The sequence below is a fragment of the Argiope bruennichi genome, chromosome 8 (genome assembly GCF_947563725.1).
Source record: "Argiope bruennichi chromosome 8, qqArgBrue1.1, whole genome shotgun sequence".
Lineage (NCBI taxonomy): Eukaryota > Metazoa > Arthropoda > Arachnida > Araneae > Araneidae > Argiope > Argiope bruennichi.
In genome coordinates this window covers 117,497,135-117,518,339 of record NC_079158.1, presented here as the reverse complement: position 1 = coordinate 117,518,339, position 21,205 = coordinate 117,497,135, and the positions used below count along the sequence as shown (strand labels likewise).

Genomic DNA, 21,205 nt, shown 5'->3' with positions numbered 1-21,205 from the left:
TTCAAAAATTTTATTATAAATCAAAAGGAAGGATTTCTAAATAGTTTCAAACCAATATTTTTTCCAAACTATTGATAAATATAAATAATCTAGTTTCGAATAACTATTTCTTGAAATGCAGTAAGTCAGGTAGTTAATATTAAAAATAGTGCGACAATCATTCACTATTTTCAACCAATGAGAGCGATTGATCATTTCCAGAATAAAATTATACTACGAAAGGCAAGTGTTGATTGATTCCAATTCCAAAACAATCCTCATGTAAACATGGCACCTGTGGAAGTTAATGTGTGTGCAAATGAGGCTGAAGTTATTTCTTCAGTATCCAAATTAATAGAAAGTAAAGCTTCGGAAGCGATTAGTAAAAATAACTGCTTCCGAGTAGGTTTATCTGGTAAGACAAATTTGTTTTAAATCAAAAACCTGTTTTTCTTACCTGTTCATATTTGAAAACATGTGATTAAGAAAATCTGCGCATTAATTAGAAGTGCGAACCGCATCATTTATTGCTTACCGACATATGTTTAATGTAGTTGATGCATATTTTTTAGTTTAACATGATGATATTAAGTTTAATATGTCACTTTCACATGTCAAAATCAGTCTAAGTATGCGAGAAAATGAGATATGGAAAAATTGTCCGTATATTTTTCTGGAACGCTCAAAACATTCATAAACAAGTAACTTGACTCTTATAATACATTATTCTTCCTGAGGTTAATATGATTTTTATTTAGTAATTAGAATTGGATTAATTTTCTTTTGTGCTGAAAGCTTATGAAAATACGTACATTGCTTGAATTGTTTTACATATTTTAAACTATTTTTCGATATAAATTTGAGAATAAATCTAAGATTTAATATATTTATTGTTCAATATGGTTCTATTCACAAAATGATTGAAGAATGTATTTTAATACAAACACAATTAGTTTATAATTACGCTCTCTCAAAAATATAGCATCTCTTCAGAGTAGCACATTTCCATATAACACATTCCGAAATGCTGAACTAATGTTTTCGGAATCGAATTTTATCATTCTTGAGATCGATTAATTTTATTTTTATGCAATAATTCTATAATATTTTTACTATTTCTTGCATATTTTGTACAAATATATTCATTATATTGTGCAGGTAATCTTACTTTATTTCTCTGTTGTCATGCTTGATAAAATGCAGGATGTTATGAAGTCCTACTTTTTTCTTCCTAGGCTGTAATATTTGTTTTTTACATTTTATGAAAAGTTAGTTTTTATGTTTCTGCTAGAAGCTAAACAGTAGCCAAAGGGGGAAAAAAAGCATTATTTTTAATTACTATGATACTAATTTGTGAAATACTTTTCACTTTATATACTTGCTTGGAGCACTTTTTAATTTAAATTCAGTTATTTTGAGTCTATAAATAAAGAGAGTTAATGTTTTTTTTAACCTAATTTCAAATTAATAGATTCATTTTATAAAACAGTTCACCATTTTAAAATGATTTTAAGTATTATTTGATTATATTAAACTGTTCTTTAAATTTAAATTTGGACAATAGTTTAGAATAATTTTCTAAAAAGTTTTAAATTTGTAGAAATAGTTTGTACGCATATTAAGAATTTAATGGATGTCCTTCCAGATTTGATAGAATATATTTCCATCAGTTAGTTGTATAATCATTTTTTAAATGAATGGATTGAAAAGAATGTTAATGGAAGGGAAAGAAATAGCTGATTCTATATTAGAATTATGTGTTAAGTGTGATATTTAGTTTAATCAGATATCATTTGCAAACATTACTAACATGGACAGACATGGTATTTTTTATGACTAATTACTGGTTACAGTAAATGTGATATATTTGGTGATTAATCTCTGACATGCAGTTAATACACCAGTACCAATTAAATTTATTCCTTATGTTTTTTAAGATAAGCCTGTATTTATTTAATTTTTATGAAATTCTTTATGCCTATTTTATTTTAAATTTCCTTGTAGGAAAAGCTATTTCCCAAGCTATTCTACCTTTTATGTAACATTTTTTAAATTTGAAAATTTTATTACATTTTAAAATTATATGCTAAAATTTGTAAATTGTTGTAGTTCTTGTATTTCTTCCCCATAGACATGATATATATTATAATATGTCACATAATTTTGGTTGATTTTAATGCAATAATTGTTACTACTGAATATACAATACTTTCCTATCTTCTTGGATCTGTGTCCTCAGAACCTCACTTTAAACATTTAACAAAAATCCTGTATTATCTAATTGTGCCCTTATGTAATAAAATATAATTTTACTATCTTATAAATGCAAATGCTGTATTAAAATCTGTTATATTTAATTTGAATTAAAATATAGTTTATTAGTTTAGTTTCTTCCGTGTAATTTTATAATTTTTTTCAGGTGGTAGTTTGATTAAGTTTCTGTGCAAAGGATTGCCTACTATAAACACAACTTGGGAAAAATGGCAATTCTTCTTCTGCGATGAAAGGCATGTTCCTTTTGATCATCCTGAAAGTACTTTTGGTTGTTACAAACGTGATCTCTTAAAGGTTGTGCCAGTTACTGAAGAACAGTTCGTTACTATGAATCCTAATATCTCTGGTAAGTTTGTGAAATACTGTCTTATTGTTGGTTATATTATATTACCCATGAAAATTTTTGGTTCTTGAATATTAGCTGCGTAGCATTGACAAACTTTTGGCTTAACTGCAGGCAATATTTGAATTTTAGACTTAACTGCATATGATTTTCAAACATGTTCAATAGTCTAATATAACATTTTTGATGATTAATCAATGGTTGCAATAAACCTGACTTCTTTTTTTTTTGTTTGTGTGTGTGTGTGCTTTATCATTAGCATGCCATTAACATGCAAATATCATTTTTGTTGTTGTTTTCATCGTGTAAAAATTAATATTATTAGCATGAAGTCTGTAGGTGCCTTATAAAATTCTTAGTGATATATATATATATATATATATATATTAATAAGATAGTTTAAATATATTTTTGAATTTCAGGATTAAAAAAAAATATTTTCCCAATTCCTTATGTTGTTGCAATTTTATAGGTTTCGTATTAATATAGTTTAATTATGAATGAATGTGAAAGGAAAAACAAAAGTTGATTTTTTTTTAAAGCTATGCTCTTCATATACTGTACGCTAATTTTCCTTTTTATTATTTATTTTATTTTATTTTCTTTCCTGTATGTATTCCATTTACAATAGAATTTTTTAACTGGCACAGGACTTTATTGATATTAGAAAGAGATTTTTCTAAATAATTAAATATATGTTTTAGACTTTTCATATTTTGTAATATTTCTTATAGAAATTATATACAATTCATTAAGTCCATTGCATATGTTACTATTTTACTTTTTCCTTCAGCCACATTGAAGTAAGTAGTATTGTAATTCATATAGGTTAGGAAAGCAAAATTATCATGCATATTATCACTTAGAAAATTGCATATTTCTTAGCATGATTTCATACAATTTTAAATATCTGCCTGCTTACAAGATTGGTACAAGAGTTTTGAAAAATTTTTAATACAAAAAAGCTTTATAAAATCATATTCTAAGTAGATGAGCATTGCTTCCTGAATCTTACAAAAGTCCACAATTCTGCATCTTTTTAAGTAACTTTCTTGATTTACATGATATCTTCATTTCCTTTCTCTTGATTATTTCTCTTTTCCCTGTACATGTTTATAAGTAATTGGTACCATAAATCTTAATTTAATTTCACTATTTCTCTATCATTGGTTATTTTCTGAATTGAAAGAAAATTAATTATTGCTTAAAATTTTTATTGAGTTAAAGATGATAAACGCATTCCTGTCATTCAGTAAAGTTCATTATTAATTATGCTATGAGCTTATGTAAATTCAAATAAGAGTTATATTGTTTTTGAAATAATATTTTGTGGTTAATTTTATAGATTAATGCTTCATTACAATTACTTTATGAGATAATGTTGTTTAGGATAGATTTGTTTGGTTGCCATTTTCTAGTTAATAAACATATTTTATACAATTCTTTTGTTTAGATGTCTCTATTTAGATCATTATGATCAAAATTATCACCTAGTCATAACCATTATTGTCTCATTAGTTCAGAAATTAGCAGTGCCATAAAAATATTTATCAAGAAGTTGCAGTTTTGAAAAATAGCTTGTAGTGTAAGACTTTTAGTTTCTGAAACAGATATGAAGTTTATTGCATTTTATTAAATTACCAGTATATGATATAAATTCTTTATAGTTTTCTCAGTGGAAGCTAATGTTTGCATCATCTGCTAATTCCTATATTGTGATTTGACTATTCCTATATTGTGATTTGACTTTTTTGTTAATGGTACATTTACTTGCCTATCAGTATCTCATGTTTAAGTAGTAAAAACCTAAGAAAATATGATTCATGTTTCACTGAAAAATAGCTATTCTTGAAGCAGTTGCAGCATTCCTTTTTATCTGCTTGGTAACTATTGCTTTGTTTCTGATGGCCTATTGAATCTTGGTTCCTTACTGATGGCTTCTGCAGGCATGAAATAAGTCAAGTCTGCATATTAGAATAATCTGTGCATTTGTACCAAACAAATATTTTCAAGATTCATTTGTTTATACATGAAAAATATTGTTTGAACTCTTGTGCATTTTTTATTGTTATTTATTACATTTTCATTTTTTTTTTTTTTTTTTTTTTTTTTTTTTATTTATTTATTCTTTCAGTGCGAGAAGCTGCTATAGACTATGCTCTTAAAATTGAGCAAGAATTCAGAATCTCATTATCGTCCATTCCAAAGTTTGATCTTCTGCTTTTAGGTATTGGACCTGATGGTCACACTTGCTCACTTTTTCCAAATCATCCCTTGTTGAAGGTACTTTTTTTTAATGTTTTGTTAAGTATTTTACTTGGCAAAGCTTTTTAAAAAATGTATATTTAACTTGTGACTGTAAATATATATTTATTTTGCGACTGTGACTTTAACTTGTGACTTCTTTTACATTATTAATGTTTTTATTTAATCATTTTTAAAATTTAATTTTATATATAACAAATTATAAATGATGTCAAAACAAATTAATTTTTTATTTTATTGAATTTTAAAATTTATTTCATATTTCATTCTTTATTATTTTTGATATTTCAAATTATTCTATTTTAATTCATGTTGAAACATGATTAAACAACAGTGGGTTGAAACAATATTAATGCATGTTTTTTAAATATTTAAGTATTTAGATATTTTTTTAGAGTAAAAGTTATTTCCCCTTTATCATTCATTCATAAAACTAACTGCTGTCAGTTACTTTTTGCTATTTTTCTATTAAAAGTTTTAATATAATATTTTATAATTCTGTGTTGATTTTATAAATGAACAAAATATATTGGTGTTTGTGATAGTTTAAGTATGCATTTTTTATTTGTGACTTTTAGTAGTTTTACATCAATTATTATTATAAATTATGCTTTTAAAAATGCTGTGAAGACAATATTCTTATTAGGATGAAGCTTAAGATTTGGATAGTAAATTTTCATGGTTATAAGATAATAATAGACATTTCAAACTGAAATTCCAAGTTTCTGAGAATATGTTACAATGTATATTTTTGAAATTTAGTGACCAATAATAGCTCATCTACTTTGAAGAAAATGAAATTTCTCAGGATTACATATTTTCCTTTATAACATCTACTGTACACTCCCGATTATCCGCGGAATTAGGTGGTGTGGTCATCGCGGATAACAAAAATCGCGGATAATCCGAAAAAAGCTAAAAATGGGTATAGCAAAAGAGAAAACAGTCATTCCAACTTTGAAAAATCGTTTTATGTACAATAATACGTAAAATAAACAGCAGGAAATGTTTAACTAACGCTTAGTTTAGTATATCACTCAAAACTAACCTAAAATGCATTTTGTTAATGAAAACAGAAAAGTGCTTTGTACTTACGAGAGGCGTCAAGGATACACAGAAAAATTAATACATATGTACTGTTTTAATACTGTAATGTATTATGTAATTACAAAAGCATAACTGTAAAACTACACCTTTCTGAAGAAATCAGTCATTTGAGTTTTCTTCTTGCTTTGGAAGCATTTTCTCTTTGCTTGGAAGAAAAAGAAAAAAAAAACTTACTGCGGCAGGCGCGGATAATCCACTCCGCGGATAACCCATCGGCAGATAATCGGGAGTCTACTGTATTTAAAAAAATTAATCGTAGGAATTTTCAGCTTCTGAAAATAGTTTTCAAAATCAGCTGTTAAATTTTTAAAATTTTTAATAAAGTGAATAATTGATGCTTCATCTTTATTTAATCAAATTATTTCAAGAAAAATTTTCAGTACAAAGTTGATGTAGCTATACTACTACAAATTTCTGTTTATCACACCTTTCTTAGGCAGTCAACCCTAAAATTCTAGTCCAAAAATGTGAAACAAAATGTGAGCTACAAGAATTTATAATTTTATACTAGAAAAAAAAAAAACCTTCTAATTCAAATCATCCCACCCCCCTGAATATTTTAAAATATTTATCTCAGTATTACAATTTATTCTTCTGTATAATGACCTTAATCTCAATTTTAAGAGAATTAACATTATATTTTTATTTGATTAAATGGTTGTAATAAAAGAAATAAAGCTGAAATTAAATAAATATTTGCATGGAACTTATTTTTTTTCAACTAGTATTGAAGCAAAATGGCTAAAAATTGCAATAAAATTATGAGAGGAAAGAAGTAAAGAGCATGAAATGAATATGTATACCAGTTATATGCTGTACTGACCTCGGATCTTTTTGTGCAAACTGGAAATATAAATATCACTTTTGAACCTGTTATAATATATAATTAACTTTTAATGTTTTTTTTTGTGTTAACATTCCTATAACCAAATTCTGTATATTTGTAACTTGTTGTATCTCCCACCCCATTTCTGAACTCTCCATTTATGAAATTAAGCAAATTAAATTATAGTTTATGAAAGTCAAAAAGCCAAGTTTTAAAAATGATTGCTATAGTGTTGCAACTCCTCTGCGGCTGATTAATATAATTTTCATTACTGAAAAAAATTAAAATGTAACCAGTAGCGATTGATATTTATGGAATTTTGGATTTTCTATACTCTCAAATCTAGAATTTGTATCATCTTATATTTAAAGCAAACATCAAAGATTAATTTTATCCATGAGATTTTATTAAATAAATTATCCTTGAGAACTGATAGTTTAAATGCTTTGTATGCAGTGAAATATTTTTATTTTTTTATTTTCACTATATCAAGTTTTTTAGATGGAACATTTCTCAAAACCCTGTTCAGAAGAATTTTACAGTGGTAAATTAAAGATAATTTATTGTATATGTTCACATCATGTGATCCATTTTCTACTAGCAGCTCTTTCGGAACATTTCTTGATAGGTGTACTTCAATTTCACATTAAATATTTGCTAAATAAAATGAAAATCCCTTGTCTGTATCGAAATGTCTTTCTGATCATACTGAACTTTTAGCAATGACAATAAATAATCGGTTGAAATTAACTTAGCAACTACCAGAACTTAAAACTCCTACCAATCTAAAAAAATTACACTAAACTTTAAAATAATGTCAAAAAACTGGAAAAGAAAATTATTCTACATAATAATGCAGAAAAACCGAAATTAAATTTTAATAATTTTTTTAATGTAAGTTTGTATTTCACTAATTTATTGGTATGAATATATATGTAATTAGCATTTATATACATTTAAAAAAAAAATTATAGTCAATTTGTGATAATCTTTCTGAACATAATTGCATTTTCTCTGCATGAAATATATTCTGTTTTTAAATATATTTAACAATCTGAAGAATATTTTATTTTAAATCATTGATTGCATCATATAATAGATATCTGTTATACCAATGTATTTTTATTATTTATATTTATAGGAAGAAAGACACTGGGTTGCTGCCATAACCGATTCTCCTAAACCTCCTCCTTGCCGTATTACATTAACTTTACCAGTATTGAACAATGCTAAATGTGTTGTATTTGTTACAACTGGGGAATCGAAAGCAGAAACTCTCAAAGTATGCCACAGATAGTTCTTTATTTGTATTTTGTGAGAATTTGTAATTTTTTACTAAATTTTTCTATCATACAAATTCATATTAATTTTTCATATATATTGTTCATGCATTTCTAAGTTTCAGTAAATTTATTAAAATATTAGGAATAATATGGGCTTTTAAATGCATTTTAGTATAATAATTTGCTTTCTTCTTTCTTATTCTTTTCTTAGAGGTATAAAAAGACTTAAAACCCTTACTGCAATTTCAGAACTTGTTATAATCAAACAAATGATACATTGAAATTATTTATTATTTAAAATTTCTTTATTTTATCATAAAAATAATGTATCATTTATCATTCATTCAAAATGAGCATTGCCAATTAGATACTGTATTAATTTTAATTTTATTTGATAGTTTTTATGGTGTGAAATAAATTTATTTATCCCACATATTAAAAAATATTTTATTTTGGTTAAGCATATACATTGTGAGGTATAAATGCGTTTTTCTTTTCTTTTCTTTTTTTTTTTTTTTAAAGTCTTACAAATCGATTTTGGCATTGATATTTTGTTAATATATCATCTCCACACATAATGAAGTATTTTTTTCTTGCTGAAACAGCATTTTTATCTTTCTGATAATAAAAAAATTTAAAAAGGACAAAAATGCTGTTTTTTATTTTTTTATATTTGATAGAACACCAAATAAAAACTATAATATAGAGTCGAACTAACTTTTTCGTTAATAAACCTTGCAATTTCAACTATCAAAATATTTAATGGCAATGCGATAAGTGTTTAGTTGACTATCAAAAAATACAATTATGCCCTCTACTGGAAAAAAACATAATTATTTTTCAAATAATCCAAAAGTATTCTCCTTTAATTTTTATTAAGAACTTATTTTAATTATTTTCTTATTTCGCTTTGAATGTATGTGCATGCATATGGTATTTTGAAAAAGTTTAGTATCCTTTTGATTGAATAATGTAATTAGAGAAGATCAATTTCTTTTATGATTTATAACTTTTGATTTAACAAAATTGAAGATTCCTTTTTTTTTTAGTTGCACATTTTGCTTGAACGTTACTTGCTTTATTTTTGTACAAGTAGAATTTTGTAAAACTAATTTCCTTATGTGTGATAGTATTCATTTTTATATTTTTAAATTTGATTATTATTTAAGCAATTTTAATGAGATTTTGCTTTCTTACACATGGTGCCATCTATTCTGAATTTGGTAATATTTATTATAATGAGTAGCAAATTAAAGACTAAAATTGAAAATAATTATTTTTGTTATTTGTTACATGTAATAAAAAAAGTCTTTAAAATTGTATTTCTATTAACTATAATTTATTGATGTTATTTTAAAAAGCTTTTCAAATAAAATCATTTTTCAGGATATTCTTGAAGGGAATGGTTTAAATCCTCTTCCTGCAGCAATGGTACGTCCAACCCAAGGGGAATTGCATTGGATTGTGGATAAGGAAGCTGCAAAACTTCTCATTTAATGCATTGCATTTTACTTCATCCACTGGCTTGTGGAGGAAGATCAAAATATAAAATGGCTTTGTGATGTTATGCCTTATATGTTGTGATATGGTTATTCTCTTGAAGTTTTATACTTAAAAAAAAAAGCATAGTGCTGGTTATATATTTTTATTTTCATATAAGATGTTATGTTTTTTACAAAAATAAAAATCTTTACTTTAAAAAATCGGCCCATGATTGAGGCTATCATAATAACAATGTTTTAGATCTGATTGAATCAGAGGCACACTTGCATACACCACCATTCTTTATATATCATTATATACATAATTCTTTCCTCCATTTCTTTTAAACTTTAATTTCATTTATTGGGTTATAAAATTTTAACAGTTGGATTCACACATGTTTGAAATAGCTATTATGATAATTACATTTATTTGAAGCTTAAACTTTTTAAATTTAATCTAGTTGCATCACATTCGAGAATAAAAAATCTATAGCTACAGATACTTTTAAAATAAGAAGAAATGACCGCGTCTTATGAAATGCATAGTTAAATACAGTTGCTTTAGAAGTGATAAAAATCTTCTGAATAGTTTTATGTAAATCACATGACAAATTTAATTTTCAAATAAAATGATTTAATGTTTAAAATCGTACTGAGAAAGAAAGGAAACCTAACATTTATAAATTATAAAATCGCCTACCACTTTTTAATAAGAGTAAAATAAAATTCGGAATTATCTAATATATAATAATCTTTATCAAGAGTAAAAAAAAAAAAAAAGTCTACAAATTTTAAATAATGAAGTTCTAATTAAATTTTTTTTGTTGTAAATCATGTTTAAATGTTTGTTAAAATTACTGAAAAATAATATAAAAAATATATGCTATCGAAAAGATAATTTTCGGAATTGTAAAATGAGAGCAATTATTTTTTTGCGATAGTATTTTTAGATGTTATCATTAAAAAACTTTTGAAATTAAGTAATTGCCAACTTTTTATATGGTACATAGCGTCATAAAAAGTGTTGAAATTTGAAAGCTACTTTTAAATACTTTGAAAGTGCTTACTTTTGAGATAGGCCCTTAAAAAGTCTTTAATTTTCCTAATAATTATAAATTAAGCTTCGTTTTTTTTTTTTTTTTTTTTTTTTTTTTTCCCTCCATACATTGAATTGCAATATATCGAAAGCATGTTCAGAACAATTTGTTTAGCTAATGTAGCAAGAATGAAAAAAAAAAAAAAAAAAGAAAAAAAACAGAAGGAAGAATTTGGAGAAATGTATCCAGGGTGACATAGATCCAAGGATACCACCGTATACTGAAGTAACAACAGTCGTGGAATACCTACGAATCGTTATTCGTTGGACCACCTTTTGCTCGACGAAGTGCAACAACTGGATGTGGCATGGACTCTGCGAGTTGTTGGTAGTTCCCTGCAGAAATATTGAGCCACGCTGCATCTATAGACGCCCATAACTCCGAAAGTGTTGCCGGAACAGGATTTTTGTGCACGAACCTACCTCCTGAGTATGTCATATAAATGTTCAATAAGATTCATGTGATCTAGGTAACTAAATCTTTCGCTGGAATTGTCCAGAATATTCCTTAAACCAATTACAAACAATTGTGGTCCGGTGATATGGTGCGTTATCATCCATAAGAATTCCATCGGTGTTTGGGTGATAGTGACTCCACCGTGAAGTCCATGAATGGCTGTAAGGGGTCTCCATATAGTTGAACATAACCATTTCCAGTCAATCATACGTTCATTTGGACCAGAGGACCCATTCTATTCCATTTAAAAACAGCCCCATTATGGAGCCATTGCCAGTTTGATCGATGGCAATTTGGGTCATAATTTCGTTGGGTCTGCTCCATACTTATTAGCTCTTATCAACTGAAATCGTGACTCATGTGCCCAAGCCACGGTTTTCCAATCGTCTAGGGTTCAACCGATATGATCATGAGCCTAAGAGAGGCGTTGCAAGCTATGTCATGCTGTTAGCAAAGATACTGGAGTCGATCTTCTGCTGTCATAGCCCATTAAATTCAAATTTTGCCACTTTGTCCTAATGGCCATCGCATGAAAACACAATGTATCTTTACATTAAATTAGATTACATTAACATATTATATTAAATTAGATTGTTTAGTGCGATTGCCAAGTCAATCTATTTATTTAAACCATAAAAGATTTTTAATATTGATATGATCACTATAAGATGTTGTTAGGTTAGCTAATTATGTAATAACTTAAGACAAAAGAACCCTTAAGTAGGCACTGAATAAATGGACCGACTTGGTATTACATGGATCTCACAATTTTTTACGATAGAAAAATTGAGTTGCGAGACTTGGTTTTTTTTACAAGTTATGTTTTTGATGGCATCTCCTTTCTTTTTGTAGATAATTCTTTTCTTATTTTTGTATGTAGTCTTCCTCTTTTTCTTTTCTGGTACTACTTCTTGAGTTTCAGCTACAGTTTTTCTCAAAGCCCACTCCCTGTCTCTATGGGTTTTTCTCGTAAGCTTTGATGTTACGATTTTTGACAAGTCTGGACGGTAAATGCTTCTTAGTCTGTTGTATTCACAAATTAAGGATTCCTGCACTTTAATACTTCCAAAGTCGACATTAATTAGATGTAAGCCCTCCAGACTTGTAACTTTCGAAAGTGCCACGTAAGCGTGACCGGATGTGAATACTGCGGAACCGATATCCATCAGTGCATTATTTAGACCTAGGCCCTGACTTTTGTGTATAGTTATAGCATAGGCTATACATATCATACTTTGAAGAGCAGTTTGCTTTTCTTCTACCAGATTAATTCTCTGAAAAACACCCATTGCGTTTGCAGCTTCCACAGCTTCAAATTCAATTATTTCAAATTAGATATTGTTACAAACTTGTAATTTTGCTTCCCAGTGCGAATAGTGTCATCATACGGAAGACCGCTTTACAGTAATCTGTATTGGATGCTGTCGGATGCCGAGCCAGTGATCCCAAAGCTTGGCGATAAATTTGGTGACCATTTGGAGACTTGGCGTCGAATTTGCCGACAGAATGGATAATGCTCGAAACTTCAAGAAATTTATCGATCCATCCATTATTACACGCATATTTTAGTTTTTCCTTGATTTATACACTAAACACTAATTGTATTCTAAATTTGAAGCGTCTATGTCTGCTAGAAGTGCCTTAGAGTTTTGATGATCGGTCAGTCAGTCAATCAGTCAATCAGTCAGTGACAAAATTCCCAAACTTTGACTAATTATAATTCTTAAACTAATGGTTCAAATTTAATGAGATTTGAAATATACCGTGTTTATATAATGACTGCTTGGTTACTGAAAATTCAGGGTTCTAGTTTTATCCACAACGAAGTTATAGGGGGTCGAAAATGGCATGAACTGCTTTGAGAAAAGGATGGTACAGCCGTGCCGCTTGTTTTTGCTCGACTTGGCGGGGGCACTGCCGTGCCCCCAGATTTCAGCAAGATCGATGCCATACATCGAAAAAAGTAAAACAAACTTTACAATAAATTTTAAATTTCCTTTCAGTTCAGTTCTGATCTCTATATCAAAATATTCGTTATTTTAGGTTAAGGCTGCATTTGCAAAACATGGTATTAATGTTTTGGCATGGGCAAGAAACTCGCCAGATTTAAACCCCATTGAGAATTTGTGAAGTATAATGGGAAAGAAAATAAGTGAGAATCATTTCAGAACAAAGCGACAGCTTCAAGAAAAAATAATTAAAGTTTTTCACCATGAAATACCGTAAGAAATGTTGCAACACCTTGTGGATTCCATGCTTAACAGAGTTGTTCTTTCAACCCTTTTAAAATCTCAGTAACTCTTTTATTATCTTTTCTGATCAAAAGAACTTCAAATGTTTTCTTTATTTCATTTTATTCCGGGGAACCAAAATGGATTTCGATACTGACAACCTGTACATTTTGTTTGTATTTTGTTCTTTTTGAATTTAAATAAATTTTTTGTTCAATAATTTAATTATATCTTGCCTTAAGACTAATTTAACATATTGACATAAAAAATATCACCTTAAAGGAAAAAAATATTACTTTGAGAGGGGGGCTTATTCTTGAAAAAACGCGAAATTTCTCAAACTTGCAATGTTTTTGACCAGTAGTGTATAATGAATGTGCCCATGTAAATATACGTAAAATGCACATTAATTTAATGTTCGAATCTACAACTGCTTTTAAATGCGGGCTAAGACAGTGATCATATTGTATAAGATGTTGCAATACTAGATACTAGATGAAGCAAACAATTACACATTTCATCCGGTTGTGACGTCATTTACACAAAAAGGACACTGTTGGTGAAATTCACTAAAATAATGAAATTCGAATGATAGCAAGATGACCAGTATATTATAAAATAATTTGATTTAAATATAAGTTTAAATGTTAATTGATCATAACAATAAAATTATATAACGAAAGAGGAAATTCAGTTTTTTTTTGTTACCAGCACCAACTTCTTTATGAAGAAAAAGTAAAATAATAAAACCTCCTATATAAAAAAGTAGGGTAGAAAATATGAAAAATATGAGGGAAATGCAGAGCAAAAAAATAAATTTAAAGAATAAAGAATGAAAATCGAAAAAAGGTCAAAGGAAATCGAATTTAATGAAATAAAATATAAAAAAAGGAAGTAGTTTATAAAAACTATAAATGTTTCAAAATTATTTTTCAAAAAATCATCAGTAACAATGACTTTGTTAAATCCTACTTCACTGCTGATAAAGACGCATACTAAATGTTTTATGGCTGCAAAAGAACACAATGAAAGCTTATTATTCCGCCGCTGAGGATAACTTACGATCATTGAGTGCGAATTATTCCTTTTTCATATACAAATACATTAACAATTTGATGGCGCATGTGTTATCTCTTATTTGTTGAAATCATTCATTGTGCCTAAGGTTGCCTCAAGAATTCCGGCATAAAAACAATAAATGTTTCAAAAATATTTTTTTAAAAAGTGGTCTGTAGCGATGATTTTGCTAAGATTCTAAATTCTACTCAATTATTATTAAGAGACATAATGAATGTTTTATGGCGGCAAAAGAACACCTCGAAAGCGCATTATTCCACAATTGGTGATAACTTACAATCATTGAGTGCGAATTTTTCTGCTTGCATATGCAAATGCTTTAACAATTTGCCTTCACATGTGATATCTGTTACTTGTTGCTGGAATTGTTCACTCTGCCTGCCGTTGCCACAAAAATTCCATTATAAAAACAATAAATGCTTCAATTTTTTTAAAAATCGTCTGTAACGATGGCTTTGTTAAGATTCTAAATCCTACTGCATTGCTATGAAGACACGCATTGAATATTTTGTGGCAGCAAAAGAACACCTCGAAAGCGCATTATTCCACGGCTCGTGATAAATGATAATCATCGAATGCGAATTATTCAGTTTGCAGATACAAATACATTAACAATCTGCTTGCACATGTAATATCTCTCACTTGTTGCTGGAATCGTTCACTGTTCCTAATGTTGCCACAAGAATTCCGTAATTTACAAGAGTTCCTATGGCGCTAATAAATAAAGATCTATCAATTTTGTATATTTTCCATAAAGTCAAATAAACTTCATGACTGCATTCGCTTGTTAAGATGATTTTTATTTCTTTGTAGCTCAGTGGAAACTTTCCAGGTAGAGACTTCACAGCATCTTTTGCGGATTCTCTGGCACTGTTGACAGCAGAAGCCGATAATGTAAGCATTCCGATAAAAGTCAAATAAGTGACTTCACCCGATAAGGCGCATAAATAATGCAAATAGTCACCTTTGGGAATGAAAAGGAAATTAAAATTAATCCAAAAGAGGCCCATCATACTGCTTACAACAACAACAAAGGCTATGAAAGAAAACTGATCTTCCAACAATTGCATGGCTGAAGATATGTCTAGATAATTTTGGATGATCAGATGGTAATCTTGTAGATAGCTGTGATTACGTATAAGCATTTCTAACTCACAGAAAAGGAATCGCAGATAAAAGCTATAAAAACCATAAAATGCTGTAACTGAAGTGATGATTAGAGATATTAATACTAGGAATGATACAACAGCAATATCATAACTAAGTGAAAAGTAATATCCAAACTTCGTTAAAGCATACGGCGATTTTAGTAGCTCAATTTTAGCCTGTGTGCTTTCATTGGAATTCAAATATAATAATCCATATATAGAAATAATGAAAATCGTGAAGAAACAGTAAGCAAAGATGGCTGCTTTAAATTTATAGCTTTTTTTATGAAGTGGAATTTTTTGTAGGAGATTCGACAAAATCTTCAAATCGTGGCGGATATTTTTTCCTGTAGGAATGATACAACAGCAATATCATAACTAAGTGAAAAGTAATATCCATACTGCGTTAAAGCATACGGCGATTTTAGTAGCTCAATTTTAGCCTGTGTGCTTTCATTGGAATTCAAATATAATAATCCATATATAGAAATAATGAAAATCGTGAAGAAACAGTAAGCAAAGATGGCGGCTTTAAATTTATAACTTTTTTTATGAAGTGGAATTTTTTGTAGGAGATTCGACAAAATCTTCAAATCGTGGCGGATATTTTTTCCTGTAGGAATGATACAACAGCAATATCATAACTAAGTGAAAAGTAATATCCATACTGCATTAAAGCATACGGCGATTTTAGTAGCTCAATTTTAGCCTGTGTGCTTTCATTGGAATTCAAATATAATAATCCATATATAGAAATAATGAAAATCGTGAAGAAACAGTAAGCAAAGATGGCTGCTTTAAATTTATAGCTTTTTGTATGAAGTGGAATTTTTTGTAGGAGATTCGACAAAATCTTCAAATCGTGGCGGATATTTTTTCCTGTAGGAATGATACAACAGCAATATCATAACTAAGTGAAAAGTAATATCCATACTGCATTAAAGCATACGGCGATTTTAGTAGCTCAATTTTAGCCTGTGTGCTTTCATTGGAATTCAAATATAATAATCCATATATAGAAATAATGAAAATCGTGAAGAAACAGTAAGCAAAGATGGCGGCTTTAAATTTATAACTTTTTTTATGAAGTGGAATTTTTTGTAGGAGATTCGACAAAATCTTCAAATCGTGGCGGATATTTTTTCCTGTAGGAATGATACAACAGCAATATCATAACTAAGTGAAAAGTAATATCCATACTGCGTTAAAGCATACGGCGATTTTAGTAGCTCAATTTTAGCCTGTGTGCTTTCATTGGAATTCAAATATAATAATCCATATATAGAAATAATGAAAATCGTGAAGAAACAGTAAGCAAAGATGGCGGCTTTAAATTTATAACTTTTTTTATGAAGTGGAATTTTTTGTAGGAGATTCGACAAAATCTTCAAATCGTGGCGGATATTTTTTCCTGTAGGAATGATACAACAGCAATATCATAACTAAGTGAAAAGTAATATCCATACTGCGTTAAAGCATACGGCGATTTTAGTAGCTCAATTTTAGCCTGTGTGCTTTCATTGGAATTCAAATATAATAATCCATATATAGAAATAATGAAAATCGTGAAGAAACAGTAAGCAAAGATGGCGGCTTTAAATTTATAACTTTTTTTATGAAGTGGAATTTTTTGTAGGAGATTCGACAAAATCTTCAAATCGTGGCGGATATTTTTTCCTGATTTTCGCACTGAAAAATTTGCGAAAGATAATAGATTGATGATACAAAATATTGCTATTGGCGTTTTCTTTTCAGAAAATAAGATTATCAGTGCAAAGTTGAATACAACCGCAGAAAACTGAAAAACGTTAAATGCATATTTAGAAATATTTAGAAATAAGATTGGCAATATGTTTTGCTTCTCCAGAACGTCACTTCCGGTTACGTGGAAAAGAATTAATATCGGGAGGAAAGACTTATGAAGAAAATTCGAATTTCTCTGATTTTTATACATCATATGCATAAATAAACGTTTCAGTCTCTTATTGCCTGACGTAAAAGCGAATGTTCCTTTTTTAAAAAAAACTATAATCTAAGCAATTTTCGACTTTTTTTTTCACGCATTTTCGTGACCGAAAAACATTTCGCAATAAAACAGTCAGATCGAATTTCCATTTGTATTTCACAATTATATTTTAGTCATTAAACCTCTAGATATTTACTAGTCATAATTTAAGGTTACAGAGTTTGATTTATTCAAAAATTGCGTTTTTAAGAGATAATCCATTTTCAAACAAGTAACAGTAAATCGTTATTACTTTTTTCCATTACATAAAAATTAAATAATGCTAAAATTTCTTGAAAAATAATAATTCTAAACATAATTTGTCGCGCACGAATTCAGTAATTTAATTTGTTTTCATTTACTGGTAAAACTGTTTTTTTTTTTTTTTTTTTTTTTTTTCTGTATTAAAAAAAGGTTCGAATATACTCTGAAATGAAAGTTTTATTTTATAAAGTTTATTACTTTTGCAACAAAAGTTAAAGTTAAAAGTTAAGCAATACAAGTTAATTCTGATTTTACTTTTCTGATACGGAAACTCATTTTCAATTTAAATTACTCATTTCAATGAAATTACTCATTTTCATTTTTCCCATCTACTTTCGTGATTTTTAAAAATATCCTTAGTTTTGACCAACCATCTACAATTCTTATTTCATATTTCTGTAATAATAAATATTAAAAAAGTTTTTATCAGTATATTTAAAGAAATAAAAAAATAATTTTTAAATCAAAATTCGGCATATATATATATATATATATATATATATATATATATATATATATATATATATATATATATATATGCCGAATCAGTGATTCCAGAGCCTGGAGACAAATAAAATAATACTGGAAACGGCTAGAATGTTAGCAATTCAGCTAACAGGAACCGATATATGCCTGATTGTTCTAGAACCATCTCTGCCCGCCTTCAGCAACTAAAAAAGTCCGGCAGTCTCAAGCCGCAGTTGTCGAGAAGAAAGCTAAGCAACTGCGGAATAGTTGGATCAGTCCAGTGGAGCTCAAGCGATTGCTGAATTGAGCTGTGTGCCAAGTTCTATTGTTTATTGTGGAAGCGGCATTGAGTCGTGTGTGGAGTAGCCAATCATGTATTAGTGAGTCTGCAGCTGGATACAGCTAAAGCGAGGAGACAGTGGTAGTAGACCGTAGAGTGAAGCAACATAGATTCCCATGTTCTGCTGAATTCTGTCTGGCCGCTTTGTGTTTTGTGGTTGTTATTACTACCGATTACTACTTGTGGGTTACTGTTTGTTTTAGTGTGGTTCTGCTGTGTGTTGCCTGTGTTGTCTCGGCTGCATGTTTTGTTGTTCTTGTATGTGTGTATGTATGTGTATATATATATATATATATATATATGTATGTATGTATCAGTGTACATAATAACTTGAACAGTGATATTGTATGAGTATCAGTTTAATCGAAACACATGATAAAACCTACGACGGTGAACTCCAACTTTAACCATTGCATCTATTTCGAAAATTTTGATTTCATATAAAGACTCATGATCTCTAGATGTGCCATTTGTGTTCATTTATCCTTCACTACTCTTCATTTTTTGAGAAATCGAAATAATCCTACTTCGCTTTACTATTTCTAAAAAGAATTGTAGTTATTGCATCATTGTATTCATGACTCTCAGTGTTATTATAGTTAAGTTATTAATCAAGTAATTAATGTTTTACTAGCTTTCTTGTAAGAGACACGTATGATATAAAATACATTATGTCAATTGTAAATTTTCCTTAAGTTAATATTACATTGTAATTTTGTTACAATTAAGCAAGTTCCTACAAACAGACCTTTTGGTGGAGCTAAATTTCGAAATAAGATTTTAATACATCACGTTTCAATTATAGTTGAAACTGAACGGAATATTGCCCACACTTTCCACCATTTCACACACATAAACACTCCAAACTTGCGAGCTGTTGTCAAACGGCGATTAACAAATGCAGATTTTTATTCATAGAATGTCATGATTCTTGATTTGCCGAGTTTTGATTTGGCAACTTGCCAAATCATTTTTGTGGAAAAAGTTTTCTTTCGTCTAAGCCTGGACGAGCAAAAATTGAAATATTTTTTAACTCATATGGAAAATGATTAATTAAAAATAAATAAATGAATGTACCTTGATCGTTTTTATCTTAAATTAGAGAAAAATGTTCGAATAATGATCTGAAAAAATTTGAAAACGATAATGGAAATAGAATGTCGGATGCAGAAATTTTAGTTTTAAATTAAATTTTTTTAAAAAGATTCTTAGAATTTAATAAATTATGTAAGAGATCAAAACAAAAGAACAAACAATCATCCAAAACAACAGAAAAAATTTCTACATTCAGTTTTAAAATTAGGACCTCAAAGTGCATTGAACCGACACACAAATAGATATACAAACAATTCCTTTCATAAATATTGGTTTAAAAGAACAAATATTCCAATTTGTTCATAAATTGTAGATTGAATATTCTACTAGAATAATATGTATTCTTGTTCGCATTTGCATTATTACTATTATAAGAATGACTTAATTCTTATTTTTTTATTTTTTATGATAATTTAAATTTTTTGATGCATTTTTTTAAACTATTATAAATATAAAAAAGCAAGATTATTTCTTTAATGTATATCAGCTATTTTAAAATTAGCCGCATCTTGCCATAATTTGGATATCTTTTTTTTATACAAATTGAGAAGTGCATAGCTTTAAAATATATTGATTAAACAAAATTTCACTTTGTGCATTCGAAGTCTTCGCATTTAATTTAACAGTACATCAAAATTTCGTCTGTCTGTTCTGTTGGTTACATTAACAAAATAAGTATGCCAAAATAAAACCGTTAAAGTAAGAGATTCTGATCGAAATACTCGAAGTAAACTGGGATTTTAATGACATTATTTATTTTAATTGTCAGAAAATTTTCAAATTTTTTTTCTTTTTATAATTACATTATTTCACTTTTTTTATATAAAAAATATTATTTAACTTTCGCTAAAAATGTATTATTTCCTGACTTTTTAGCTCATCAACAAAAATGGAATTTTTGTAATTTTTTATTTTACTAAAAAATTTATAAAAAAATTTATATTTATATTATATATTTATCTATCCTTTAATATATTTTATACATCATGTTTAGAAATATTATAAAATTTCGGTATTTATATTTTTGAAATTAATTTTTGTGCAACATCTTTGGGAAATAGTTGAATTAATATATTGATTGGTAATTAAGAGTTCTGAAATTATCAAAATATTCACGAATTAATAACTGCACAAAATTTCTGAACTCTAATATAGGGAAAATTGATAAAAAAAATCAATTATAGAATTCCATTCAATCTTGTGAAATAAGGACAAGGCATTAAAAAGAAATTTTTTCCTTTTTTATCCAACAGAAACATAAATTTTGTTTCAAAGTAAATTGGTATTACAATTTGTTTGCTTCGATTTTTTTATAATAGCAAATGACAATTATCTATAACGGAAAGATTTTCAAATACATCTCTTGACTTGTTGACGGAATACTAAAACAGTGTCATTACTGTACCTCGTGTTCCGAGTGTAAGTTATAAATTATGGAATTAGTAATAAGAAGCATATTCCCT

General features: G+C 28.1%; 1 protein-coding gene across 1 annotated transcript; it reads left to right on the top strand.

Moving 5' to 3' along the window:
* The first annotated feature begins 191 nt into the window (after positions 1-191).
* LOC129981314 (6-phosphogluconolactonase-like) lies at positions 192-9,782 on the top strand. The gene is made up of 5 exons (XM_056092103.1): positions 192-394; positions 2,399-2,599; positions 4,731-4,879; positions 7,936-8,076; positions 9,464-9,782. Exons 1-5 carry the CDS (start codon positions 268-270, stop codon positions 9,572-9,574), a joined length of 729 nt encoding a protein of 242 aa, XP_055948078.1. The 5' UTR covers positions 192-267; the 3' UTR covers positions 9,575-9,782.
* The last annotated feature ends 11,423 nt before the right edge of the window (positions 9,783-21,205 follow it).